The 13,322-nt window shown below is 55.8% G+C and overlaps 4 protein-coding genes across 4 annotated transcripts; 1 reads left to right on the forward strand and 3 right to left on the reverse strand.

Moving 5' to 3' along the window:
- The first annotated feature begins 401 nt into the window (after positions 1-401).
- IWZ02DRAFT_114505 (uncharacterized protein) lies at positions 402-4,272 on the forward strand. Its single transcript, XM_066761417.1, has 3 exons — positions 402-2,596; positions 2,645-2,723; positions 2,770-4,272. Exons 1-3 carry the CDS (start codon positions 504-506, stop codon positions 4,087-4,089), a joined length of 3,492 nt encoding a protein of 1,163 aa, XP_066618365.1. The 5' UTR covers positions 402-503; the 3' UTR covers positions 4,090-4,272.
- A 1,815-nt stretch (positions 4,273-6,087) lies between these two features.
- On the reverse strand, positions 6,088-8,374 carry IWZ02DRAFT_494700 (uncharacterized protein; the record flags this gene model as incomplete). The annotated part of the gene is made up of 5 exons (XM_066770051.1): positions 6,088-6,099; positions 6,152-6,275; positions 6,324-7,520; positions 7,927-8,246; positions 8,306-8,374. 5 exons carry the CDS (start codon positions 8,372-8,374, stop codon positions 6,088-6,090), a joined length of 1,722 nt encoding a protein of 573 aa, XP_066618366.1.
- Positions 8,375-9,024: 650 nt separating this feature from the next.
- Positions 9,025-10,169, reverse strand: IWZ02DRAFT_472285 (uncharacterized protein; the record flags this gene model as incomplete). Its single annotated transcript, XM_066768940.1, has 2 exons — positions 9,025-9,534; positions 9,600-10,169. 2 exons carry the CDS (start codon positions 10,167-10,169, stop codon positions 9,025-9,027), a joined length of 1,080 nt encoding a protein of 359 aa, XP_066618367.1.
- Positions 10,170-11,060: 891 nt separating this feature from the next.
- IWZ02DRAFT_385974 (fungal-specific transcription factor domain-containing protein) lies at positions 11,061-13,079 on the reverse strand (the record flags this gene model as incomplete). The annotated part of the gene is made up of 2 exons (XM_066765441.1): positions 11,061-12,922; positions 12,980-13,079. 2 exons carry the CDS (start codon positions 13,077-13,079, stop codon positions 11,061-11,063), a joined length of 1,962 nt encoding a protein of 653 aa, XP_066618368.1.
- Between the last annotated feature and the right edge of the window lie 243 nt (positions 13,080-13,322).

Below are 13,322 nucleotides of genomic sequence, written 5' to 3' on the forward strand. Positions count from 1 at the left end.
CAGTTGTCAGACGCGGCCGCCGGGCGTGTCAGTTGCAACGAGCGATCCGTGAGGCTGGGGAAAGGAGAGACGTTGGGAATTGATGGCGGCGACGACGACGACGATGCTGAAGTTGATCGTCGTGGTCACAGCTTAAGAAGTCTTGGTTCCTGTCCCTCTGGTCCTTCTTTCCTTCTTTCCTTCCTTCCTTCCGTTCCTTCCTTGGGCGCCGGGACTTCACTGCACGCACCACCTGCCGTCTCACTCTCAGCTCTGGCCCGCTCGGCTCCGTCTCTTTCACCCACCACCCCCATCCCATCACCTCGCCCTCGACCTGCCTTCGACCACATTCTTCATTCTCGCCCGCCCACTCCGCTCCAGTCCAGCCTTTCGCCTCCCCCCGCTCCTCTCTCTGCTGGCACACCCTCTCCGTCTCCGTCTCTTCTGATGCCTGACGCCTGCCCCGACATAGGCCTCCACCAGGCTTTGTCCGCTCTCGCTTTCGAATAAATCAACACCGCTTCATGCCGCGACGCCGCCCGCCCGCTTCGAGCTCGGGGGCCCTGAGCTCTACCCTGCTCGCCCTTTTGTTCTTCGTTCCTTTCGTGACCTCTGCTCAGCAGCAGCAGCAAGGCCACAATGCAGCCTTCCGCAACTCCCCGCGCGAGGACCCGCGATGGTCCTCGTCCGCACACCTCAACGCCCTTTCCGACTCAACCACTATAATCAGAGACGCCCTCCACAAACAAAACACACCCTACATCTCCAAGAACGAGCGCGCCATTGCGACTCTAGCTCCAGCAGGCACCGAGTTTGCTGTACGAGCTCCTCCTGCCAGGTCTGCTGCCGGTCCATCCGCTGGTATCTCCTCTCGACCACGTGCGCGGTCCCTGCAGGATTGGGAAGTCGAGGACTTTGTCCTCTTGGCGACCGTCGACGGCAAAGTCTATGCCCGTGACAGAAACACCGGGGAGGAGCGATGGACCCTCTTCGCCGACCGCCCCATGGTGGACATGGTCTACCACCAGCGGAACAAGTCTGGCAAAGGGGAAGCGGCGGAGGTCTTGGACGACGGCTTCGAGTGGATTGTCGAGCCCAACCAAGACGGCAGCCTCTACGTCGCCACGCCAGCTCCCAACGTCGGCGTTCAAAAATTGGGACTTACCATCAGGCAATTAGCCGAGGATCTGTCCCCCTACGCAAGCGAGGATCCCCCAGTGGTTTACACCGCAGAGAAGAAGACGACGCTCTACACAATCGACGCAGCAACGGGCAACATTTTGAAACAATTCAGTTCCGGCGGAGCGTCCGTCATTGACGAAGGCAGTTGCCGCCGGATCAGCGGACTTCGCGGAGTCGACGAGGAAGAGTGCGAATCCATTGGTGTCCTGGTCCTTGGAAGAACCGAGTACAAAATCGGAATCGCAAACAGAGACACGGGCGCCCCAATTTGCACCATCAAGTATTTTGAATGGGCACCCAACAACCGCGATCGGGATCTCCACAGCCAGTATTCGTCGACTATGGACAATAAGTACGTCTACAGCAAGCATGACGGCTACGTTTACGCATTGGACCACACCAAGGACAAGGAACGACGAGTTTATCGTGGAAAATTCGATTCTCCTGTGGTTCGCGTTTTTGATGTGGTCAGGCCATTCCACGCTGACTCGCGCGACACCTCGCTCGTGCTTCTGCCCCAGCCACCGGGCCCCGCGGTACTGCAAGATCTCCACCAAGACGTCTTTGTCAACTGCACCGAAAATGGCAGTTGGTATGCCATGTCTGAGAGCAGTTACCCCGCAGTCACGGATGGAGCCGCTCGGGCGCAGTGCTACTCTATGAATTGGAACGACATTGGTATGAACTGGGCCAACCAGTCGCCCTCTTTGAAGCCCATACTCGTCGGCGTCCACTCTCTTTCGGAGCAATCAGCAAGCCCATCCCACTTCGCAACCATTGGGGGCACCGAAGACATTTTGCCGATTGATGCTCCGGGTGGTGTACAAACTGTTCAACCAACTTCCATTCCCAACCCGAGGGCTCCTGTTGGCTCGACCCAGGTCTTGCCTCTTCATTGGACTGTGTTTGTTGTGATTTTGGTCTTCATCTTGGGAGCTCTGACAGGAAATGGCCACCACAAGAAATTGCTGCCTCCGTTCCAGAATCTCAACCTCAAAACTCCGTTCACTACCCCTGCTCAGCCAAAACTGTCCAAGGCACCGCAAATGGAGGTCACGGAAAAACATGATGAGAATGAGCCCATGATGCCCGTCGAAGAGCGCAAAGTTCGATTCCAAATGGCTGAAGACGAATTCGCTGTGCCGGAAGACGATGGCGGTCTTACGGAGACCGAAAAGGAGCCCAACACGCTCATTGCCAACTCTGGAATCACTGCTGCAAACGGCGTCGAAGGAGATGCGCAAGAAACGCCAAAGAAGAGGAAGGCACACCGAGGTCAGCGAGGAGGAAGAAGAAGAAACAAGAACAAGAAGAACGCTGAGCAGGCCGAAGGTGATGAGGGTGACAAGGTCATTGGAAACGTCAAAAAATTTGGCGAGGAGATGGTGGACGGCATGGTCAATGATGAAGACCTTGCTTTGTCGTCGACAAAACAGTAAGCTCTCCTTGCATTACCAAGAGATGACAATTTAACGAAAATCAGGATCCACAACCTCACCATCACGGACAACGTGCTGGGCAGTGGAAGCGGTGGTACTTTCGTGTTTGAAGGCAAATTCGAGGTAAGATGAATGATAGACTTGACAACGCTGGCGCTGACTTGGCTAGGGACGCGACGTCGCGGTGAAGCGAATGCTACCTCAATTTTACGAACTCGCCGATCAAGAAGTCAGCCTTTTGACCCAGAGCGACGATCATCCGAATGTGATTCGGTACTTTTGCAAGCAAAAAGACGAAAATTTTCTCTACATTGCAGTCGAGCTCTGCCAGGCCAGTCTCTGGGATCTTTACAGGGACGGTAGAAACGACGACGGCTGGACCGAGCAACAGACCAAGCTCGTCAACGAGATCAACATTGACGTGCCTCGGGCCCTGTACCAATTGGCGGCTGGCCTGAACCACCTGCACAGCCTGCGCATCATTCACCGAGACATTAAGCCGCAAAACATTCTCATCGCATACCCCAAGAAGAATCAGACCAATGGCCCTCGTTTTGTGATTTCGGACTTTGGCCTCTGTAAGACACTTCCGGAAAATGTCAGCACTTTGGTTGGCACCACCAACAATGCCGGCACTGTGGGATGGAAAGCTCCAGAACTCATTTCCAAGCCAAAAGAATCAGAGGGTCGCATGAGTGCTTCCAGCCAACGCGATTCGTCAACTTCCAATGATCCTGTCGCGCAAGGGGTCAAGCGCTCCTCTGATATATTTTCCTTGGGTTGCGTATTCTTTTACGTCCTCACCAACGGCTCGCACCCTTTTGACGATGAAGAAGGATGGATGCAGATCCGGGAGCTCAACATCAAGAAGAACAAGTACAACTTCAGCAAGCTCGAGTACCTAGGCGACGACTCGGAAGAGCCAATGCACCTTATTTCACGCATGCTCTCCAACAATCCTGTCGACCGACCAACGGCGGCCCAAGTCATGCAACACCCGTTCTTTTGGTCCGCCGAAAAACGCCTCAACTTCCTCTGCCAGGTCTCGGACCGTTTCGAGTTTGAGCCTCGCGACCCGCCCTCGTCGGCATTACTCAAACTCGAAGCACACAATGTCGAAGTCATGTGCCAAGCCCCCAAGTCCTCGACGTCGTCCAACTCGGCACACCACCAGCAGTTTAACAAATTCCCCGACTTCTTGTCCAAGCTCGACCGCAAGTTCATTGACACGCTGGGCAAGCAGCGCAAATACAACGGTGACCGCATGCTCGACCTGCTGCGCGCGCTGCGCAACAAGAAGAACCACTATTACGACATGCCGGCCGACGTGCAGGCCAAGGTAGGCCCACTGCCCGAAGGCTACCTGCGCTACTGGACCACGCGCTTCCCCCGCCTGCTCATGGCATGCTACGAGGCCGTCCTCGAGGCGGGCTTTGACGCTGAACCGGGCTTCCGTCCATACTTTGAAGGCGCGGGAATGGGTAAGTGATGGCGACACAAATCGTCTTTCTTACTGGCGTTATTACCGCTGTACAAGTGACATGCGAGTAGGTGTATGTATGTACGTATCTGTATTACTCGGCGTTGGCAACGGCGGATCGATGAACGGATGGATGGACAGGGTTCCTCACAAAAGACCAAAATTCTGGCACGCCTTGTCTGGTCGGCTGGCCGGGGCTGATTGGTGGCGCATCATTAACATCTTTCTGGGAGACTACAAAAAAAAAAAAAAACCAAGGATGGGAGCCTTTTTTTGTATTGTTCTGCAACGAGAGTCGGTCGTCTGGGCGGGTGCGTCGAATGGATGCCATGCCATGGGTTTGGCTAGGCTCTCTAAATTACTTCTGCTGAACGATGTGTATGATGGATGGGCGGAGCAGATTGATCGATGGGGACCGGGACTGTCTCTTTTTTGGCGCTGGGCAAGGCGTACGTGGGACTGTGGGAAGGACAGGAAAAAGCTACGTTGAATTATCATTCATTCATTCATTCGTTACCTGGTGCCATTCGCTCCTTTGTTTGTTCGTCTGGTTGTGCAAGATTTACCATGTCATTGTCAGCACACACACACACACACACCACACCAAAAGTAAGAGAGAAAGTACCTACCTATGTGCCAGCCACCTTCCTCTCCTCATACACACACACACAGACACACACACCACACGAGATGCGTTGTATGTAGTGTGTGGGAAGAGGCAGCTTGCCTGCGTGCAAATCAATCAAATGACCTACCTGACCGAGAGCGAACGGGAGACGTGTGTGTTCGTATGGCGAGATTACGTACATGTACCGCCCAAAGCGCTGTTTACGGGGAAGGCAAGAGGAAAAGAAAAAGAAAGGTGGTGGGAGGTGGGAGCGATGGGTACAAACCTAGGTAATCTACTGCGCATGACGAGGAGAACGTGTCCACGCCGTCGGCCGGCCGGCTGGCAGGCAGGCAGGCAGGCTGGCTGGCTGGCATACATACTCTGGACCCCCTTCACGTACGGTTTGACTGCCTCGAGTATACGTGTTGTGATCTAGCCAAGTCACCGCACAGTCTCCATTCACTTCACTTGTATCCAAGATATATCCAAGAGCATCGCAGCGTACCCTGCACCCATTCAACCACTCTGATTCCCTGATGGAGTTTTGAATTACATTTTCCCTGCCAGACATGCAATGCAGGCAGGCTGTTTGGCTACCTGGTACTCCTATCTACCAACTCACTCACTCACTTACCTCTGGGGCTGTCGGGCCGGAAAAACGGGCAGTCAGTTCGTCAGTCAGTCGATTGACCGCCGATTGACAGGACAGCATCGCATCCACCACCGATGATCCACATCCACCAGGTATCTCATCTCATTTGCTTTGGTTTTCGTGTGCCATGTGCCATGTCCAGCCTCAGTCAACCATACGCCCGCCACCACCATCGCCGCGAACCAAAAAGAGAGAGGAGCCATCATTACACTGACGCTCCCTCGTTCCTTCTCCGTTTGTACCTTGATGTGGACTGCGGAGGAAAGGGGGAAAGGTGAAGGAAAAAGACAAACCGCCGAACAGCATCCGAGACCGAACAGAGCAGTCGTCTAGGCTCTGTTGGAGCCATCTGTCTATTGGTGCTCAAAAGGGGATGAAGAGTTTGATGAACAAAAGGGGAAAGGAGGACATTTACATTCCTAATGGGGAAGAAAAGGGGGAAAGTCGAAGATGCAGGAGCTTTTTGATTGCGCCATCGCTCAAAGGGCGAATGGCGTGAAGGTGGATTTTCGTTGTAGAGGCAGCTGGCGAGAGTTTTCCTTGGGTAGCCGGCACCGCCAGCGGTTGCACATTGGCGAGGGGGAGTGAGAGGTTGACCGGTGCAAAAATTTGGGAATATCGAAGCGCGTAACGTGGCAGAAGCCGTCTCGCGCTATGTTGTGCATCTTAGCCTTTGATTATGATCAAAATGATCTAAATCTCATGACGAAGAGGTCGACGAAATTTGCCGTACTTTTCTAGTAGACTATCGCAGGGCCTACACGCTCCGTATTAGTTTTGATTCTTCCCGATCCGCAAAGAGCACGTACAGCATATGCAGCATTGTAGCCAAACTTGCCAAAGACGCCCGAGACCTCGATGCCAGTGATGCCGTTTGCCTTGGCTGCGTCCGAGGGGTGCGGCTGGCCAGATGCGGGATGAATCGACACCGGGCTATGCAGAATTAGCCAGGATCAGAGCCATCTCTCGATCAAGACTTACCCATTGATTTCGCGATCCAGCGTAAGAACCTCCCTCGCGGCTTCTTTGCCGCCGCGCTCGAGAAGATGCAGCATGTAGTCGTGAACCAGGTCGCGAACAGCCTCTTGCGACAGAGTACTCTTCTGGCGGACAAGGTTGTGGACCTGCTTGATGCGCTCCAGCTGATCTGGCTCCGTCTCCTTCGTGGTCGGTTGCTGAATCTCAAACGCCAGATAGCTGGACCAGAATTGACGGACATCGAGATATGTCTCAATGTTATCCTGGAAAATTTTCCGCGCATCGTCGACGGATTTCTTGACCTTCCACACCAACTTGGCCACCTCAGCACAAAACGTGCCCTTGGCATCGTTGTCGCACTCGGCCGACTCAATCTGGTCCTGGTACACCTTGATGCCGGCGTCAACCCCGTCGTGACGTCTTGCGAGATTGGCCCATGACGTGACAGTCTCGACATTGCCGGGAAGGTTGAAGAGTATGGCCTCGTGGATGGCATGAGCAATGTCGATATGACCCGTCATTTCCTCAAACAGGGCATACTGGAGACGGACCGTTGGGCGAGCAATCGGAGCGTAGAAGCAGCTTGCACGCTGGTAGATGTTGCGCACCTCTTCCTCGTGATTTGGCTGAGCCAGCATCCAACGAGCGTAGCGAAGCCAGAACTCGTCGTAGTAGGCGCAAGTCACCAAGCACCTCTCGTAAAGGAACGAGGCGCGCTCAAAGCTGCCCTCTGCCTCTTCAAAGTCGAGATATTTTCTCCAGTTTGCCAGCTGGGGCTCATCGAGGTCGGTCACATGAAAGTATGGGCGCTTGATTTCTTGCTCGTACGTCCATCTCTTGGTAGTCTCGGTTTGGGTCTTGTAAAAGACTTCTTGGTGGTGCTGATCGATGTGCGCGCGCAAATCACGGTCCAACTCGTGTTCCGTCTTGGATGCAGCAAGCGGATCCGCCTGAATCTCGGCACGGAACTGGTTCAAGAGCTCCTCAGAGACCAGCTCGGCCACAGGTCGAGTCTGCGCAAGATGGCGGAAGCGCTCAAAGTAGCGCGCATATTGATGCATGGGAATCGTGATGATGCGCTGAAGAATGCTAAAGATGCGCTCGACCGACTCGAGACGCTCCTCAAACTCCAGGTACTTGTCCCAAAAGGGATGGGCGAGAAAGTCGAGGCCGACGCAGGCAGCGCCTCTTTCGAACAGCCTAGAGCAGCGGGTTAGCTTGTTTTGCGCACGCGAGCACGGGTAGAGGAGGGGGTGGGTAGGGCGCAAACAGATTCTAGGTGCATTCTCAAGGTCGGTTTTGTGGCATTGAAAGAGTGGTCCCCAAAAACTTGAGAGCGAGATCGGTGGTGGAGGATGGAAGAAGGGGGTTCAGCTGCCCAGCGCGGCATTCCATAAATGTGGTACAGCTCAGACAAGGAAAGCGCCTGAAGACATCGCGTGAGAGGTTGCGGTACGGTCTCGGATGGCTCTGAGGTCTCACCAAGCTCCAAGCTACTCCCAGCCGGCAGGACGGACCTGTTTGCGGCGCAAAAGTTGCGGCGGTGTTTTCGTGCTGAAGTTGAGAATTGTTACGGGGGAAGGAAAGCTGCTCCACTGATACTTACTCTCGAATCACGTCCGAGTCGTGGTTGGTCTCGACCTTGAAGGCGCAGTAGTTGGTCCACAAGTCGACGGAACTGGCAATGCTCGCCACGCCACGCTCATAAACCATCTCAGCGGCCTCGGTGCCGGCGATGGAGAATTCCAGGTCGGCATACTTTTTCCAGTAGCCAAAGACGAGCGGGAACTTGGCGAGAAACTTGTCGTAGGATGCGCGGGTTGCGGCAATGGATTGCGGGCTCGAGTTGCGGTTGAGGCCGCCCTCGAGGCTTTCGGCGGCGCGAACGAGCTTTTCCCAAGCCTCGAATTCGTCGGGGTTCTCGGCCTGATTTCGCACGGTGGATGAGCATTTGTCTCGGACGTGTGCAGAGAATGGGCACCCACCACTTCCTGGTTGAGCTTCTTAAGCTCAGCATAGTCCTCGTCTCCTCCAAGGAAAGTGAGGTCGGCCATTTTGTCGGACGCGGAGTATGGGGGCTACTGGGAAGCGCGGAACGTGTGCAGTGCCCTGACTGGAGCCGTCGCGAGGGTCGAGGGATAAGGCAGGACAGAAGCAAGAAGAGCGAGGAGAAGTCGACAGGTAATGGGTGAGGTCGGAGGTCGACGGTGGACGGTGGACGGTGGACGGTGGACGGTGGACGGTGGGCGGTGGACGGTGGACGGTGGACGGAAGAGGGCGCGGATGGCGGGACGGGAGGAGAGAGCCGGACGTTGAGGTTGGCCGACCTCCAGGACCTGACACCTCAGGAACCTGGGCTGACCTGGGCTGACCTGGGCTGGGTGCGAGCGCTAAAGGGGGTCCGTGCGTGTCCACGAACCGGCGTAGCGCCGACCTGGGACTGCCGTGTGTGCCGTGGGTGGGCTGGGTAGGTGTCATGGACATGTGAGGGGTGAGAGTAGGGTGAGGGGTAAGGGGAACGAAATCATGGCTGCAATTGCACACAGGCATGAATTGCTGTGTTGAATTTCCATTGATAATCAAGAAACAAGCCTGGCAGGACTTTGCTACTGTCCAAAGAATGGCATGGTATATCGAGCGCCCTTTCCCCAACGCCTCCTGTATGTACATTCCGAGTCCCAATTCCGCTCTTCGCATCTACTACCTACGATGCTGTTTCTGTCTTTTGCGAGTACTTGAGCGTGTCGCTGGCTGCGAATGAAAATGGGCTCTTGGTCATTTCCGGGCTACGCGGACTTATGGGCATTGCGAACAAGTCGTCCTCTTTTTCATCGTCTGTCTTGCTGGATGAAGCCATTGGCGCAAAGCCTCCGGTGAATGCGTCCAGCGAAGCCATTCCAGACGATTGCTGCTGCGCGATTGCGGCCGGCGGCGGGACCGCTGTCGCCACCCGCCGAGGTGGCTGTGATTGTGACTGTGTCGTCGTCGTTGGACGTGTCTGCGTGAATTCTATCGTGCCCAGCGCTGCTGGAGCTTCGCCCTTGAAGGCTGAAAAGGACGAGACAGCGACGTCAGAGCTTTCCGGAGACAGAGGGTTTGTCGTCGTCGTCGTCGTTGCTGCCGCCGCCGCCGCCGCCGCCAATTCCTGCTCGCTTGTTCCAATCTTGAGACCCTTGAGCTTTTCCATCAGCCGGCCCCCTCCGGAGACCGCGGACTGCTCGGGCTCAGAGTGGCGAGGTTGTCGGTCTTGATCTCGCTGATGCTAGGCCGCGATGACACGCCAAAGTTTTGCTCGATCCATTCCTGCTCTTGCATGGCCATGGCAAACCCGATGCCTTCGACGTTGTTCTGAGACTCGGTGTCGATTTCCTTTTGCAGGGCTTGCAACCGACGCTTGGCCCAGATTGTGTGCAACACGCCCTTCTTCCCAGCCTGCCGTGCTGACGCTCCCAATTCGGGCGGGAAGATGGCGGGCAGCGAGTTTGTCTGCCAGGTGACGACGGGTTTCGAAGCGTCCGCAGGGCGATGGGTCAAGCGCACGGCCGGCGGAACAGCAACTCCGGGGGGCAGGAGAAAGTAGAGGCGGTTGACTTCGCTCGAGGTTTGGTCGTCAGCAGGCAGAACGGTCGATTTGCCTTCCCACGAAATGTGCCAGTCTCCGCGGACGTTTCGGGTGTTGTCGTCGTCCTCCCACTCGACCATGAGGATCTTGGTGCCTTCCTGGCCATGGCCGGCCTCGAACTCGAAACGGGCGATGGCGTTGGAATTGGAGAGGCTCGGCGACTCGACCTCGTCCTTGGTTTGGCCGTCGGTGGCGGAGGTGGTGTCGACCGGGTCAAAGGCTCGCATCGTCGTCGTCGTCGTCATGGTGCGAGAGAATGCAGCACGCGCAGGTATGCGAGAGCTTAACTTTGGGACTACCGATATATAGCGGTCGCAGAAGAGGTTCTTGTCAGGCGACGTAGTTAAGTGCCTCGACAGGCGTACAGGCTGTAAGCAGGACGAATCACAGATGCCATGGTCTCCTATGTGAGCTTGTCGGCCGGCGGTCCGCTCGACGTCTTGGGCTGTCGATCTAAATTTGGAACCAGTCTGACGCTTGGCACGCAGCCCGCAGCGCACACCACACACCGCCGACTGCACTCTCTGAACTGATTTGCTTGCTTGCTTTCTTTCCATTGCTGAGCTCCAGCTCCGGAGCGCCATGCCGCCTGGCTTGTTGGGCCGCCCCGTCCGTAGATAGTCTCTGTACTATACACGATGCGAGCGAAATTGCCCATTTCTCCCGGTCCACCGCCTGCCCTGCCATCGTCTCCCATCGCAAAGGGGGCCCAATCGGCAACCTGCCACTGCTCCAGGAAATCCCATCCATGCCATCAACGTCATGATAAATCATTCGAGAAGGAAGCTCGGAGCATGATCGACGCGGTTTTTGTTCATGTCCAAAATGTCTCCTCGCCTCAAACACCGTCGTCCCCGCAGGGACATGTGCCATCTAGAACGCCAGAAAGAAGAGATGAAAAAGAGAATGACGGGGAGATGAGAAAATTACAAACGTGGGTATATAGCATGTCCGATTATGTGCAAAAAATAAAAAAAAAATAAAAAAAGGAATCAAACTTTGCCGTTGTCCAGGTATCAAGGGGGGGGGGTTTCGGCCGTCTCGTCGTCGAAGCTTTGACGCCAATCTTCCGCGGAGGAGCGACCAGAGACCAGGATGACAGGAGAAGGACAAGGCTTCTAGATCAACAAGAAGTCCCAGCCCTTTTGCTGCATCACGTCCCGCCAGTGGACGTTCTCCTCGTCACCCTTTGCGAGATTGGCGTCGTTAATGGTCCAAACGTCCTTGAGGAGCTCATTCATCCGGCCAAATGAACCGAATTCTGCTTGCTCGCCCATGAGCCCGGCGCGTTCGGCGAACATGGCCCGGAAGCCTGACCCTTCAAGCGAGTGCGAGCCCGCAATGAGGAGGGGCCACACCAGGGACTTGTCAAGGCCGTCGGCACCATCAGGAATGAAGCCCATGACTGTCGTCAGCTCCTCGACCAGATTAATCACCAAGGGCTGCCGCCTGTTGAAGCCGGGAACCATGCTGCAGAGCATGATGCGCGCAGCAATGCGAAACAGCGCCGTCATGTTGTGACGCAGCTGCTTCGGCTTGATGGCGCCAGAAGACGAGTAGCAGCTGCCAATGGGCCCGGCATTTTGTTCAGTCAGCGTGATTTGCTTTCCGACTAACGTGATGTGCGAGCAAAGCGTGCTGTCATCCATGCCTAGCTTGATGGACTCGAGACAGGCAATCTCCGAGATCAAGTACATGATTTGGTCTTCGCATCCCATGAGCTCGGCAAGGCCGGTTGAAGCACCAGCCAGCATCTTTTGGCGATAGGCGTCCGCAAGCACTGGCGATCTTCCGAGAATCGTCGCACCGAGAATGTCAATCCACGCAGCGAGGGTGATGTTGAATGGAATCTGTGCGTTGGGCTTGCCGTTCAAGGCAACAAGCGAGTTGGCCAGGTCCAGGCGATTAATCACATCCGACGCACCCTCAAAGTGGTGGTGCCAGGGAATGGGGTCTTGCAGCCCATCGTTTGGCAGGCCCACAGAACATTGGAAGAGGATCATTCCCAGCTGCGACTCGAGAATTTGAGCGGGCTCCGTGCCTGCCACCATGGCGTCGCAGAGCTCCTTGATGGTCTTCATGCGGTGGTCCAAGACGGACTCGATCATCTTTTGCTCTTCATCACTGTCCTGGGCACACCGAGTGGACACCATGTGCTGCGCTGCGAGACTCAGACAGCAGTGGAGAAATGACTTGTTCGACTCGAGAGCGGGGAAAATCATCTCTGCCCGAGCCGAGCCGTACTGAGTCACCTCGAGGACGGGGAAGATTTGCGGCACTACCTTGTCGATGAAATGGTTCAGCAGAGGCTGATCGCATTCGTCGACTTGGATGATGGCCTGGTATGAAGGCACTGCCGAGCCATGCGGGAGTTCCAAGAAATTAAAGTCCAAAGGCTCCTCGAAAAGTTCTTCTTGTTGCTCGAAGAAGTCTTGGTGGACCCAGCTCTCTGGGGCCATCGATCCTCCAACAGAGGGTGGTTGGAAAGCACTGAAGCTGGAAATGGTCGAGTCGCGTCTGGTGGGGATGTCATTGATAAAGGTCTGGCACTCGGTCTTGATGTCAACTTCATATGGGGCGAAACCAGGATAAGGCGGGCAAGCAGGCTCGTAAGGTGGCAGCGACATGTTCATGCCGTACATTTGAGGCGGCGACATGTGGTTAAAGTCGGAGAGTTGAGAGTCAACGGAAGCGGCTCTCGTCTTGGACACCGAGTCGGAGAAGCCATCCGAGGTGGGAACCGAGTTGCACAAGCTAGGAGGGGTGTTTGCGTTGATGGGTACAGCGTTGTACGTCTTTTCGGTGAGCTTGGTGCGCTTGATGATGTTCTTGATCTTCTCCTTCTGGGCGAGACGTTCTCCTTGGTCGCTCCACCACATGGGCCTCTTGTACTGGCACTGAAGGCCAAGATTCTTGCAAGCTTTACAGCCAGGCTTGACTTCGTCACACTTTTTTCTCCGCAGACGGCAAGTGAAGCATCCTGGATAGCAATGGTGAGTGACTCGAGTGAAGAAGTCATGTGAGGGGGATAGCTTACCAGTCCTCGACCTCTTGTGGGATCTGTTGGAGGATTTCTTGGCCCCGGCTTGCGCCGAGGTTGCTGGAGTGGACGAGGTTGAAGTGGTTGCTCCGGCCATGGTTGAGGCGTATTTGGAGGAAGACCGAGCAGCGGTGACGGAAGACATGGGGGGGCCGGAAGCACTGAGGGGGTGTTTATATCAAGACGATAAACAGCGCGACGATGCGCAAATACGCTAATGCACAGCGGGAGGGATCCGTAAGGGACAGTATGGGGGGGGGGGGGGGGGGGGGGGGGGGGGGGGGGGGGGGGGGGGGGGGGGGGGGGGGGGGGGGGGGGGGGGGGGGGGGGGGGGGGGGGG

The sequence above is a fragment of the Phyllosticta citriasiana genome (assembly GCF_038021145.1).
Source record: "Phyllosticta citriasiana strain CBS 120426 chromosome Unknown IWZ02scaffold_18, whole genome shotgun sequence".
Taxonomy (NCBI): domain Eukaryota; kingdom Fungi; phylum Ascomycota; class Dothideomycetes; order Botryosphaeriales; family Phyllostictaceae; genus Phyllosticta; species Phyllosticta citriasiana.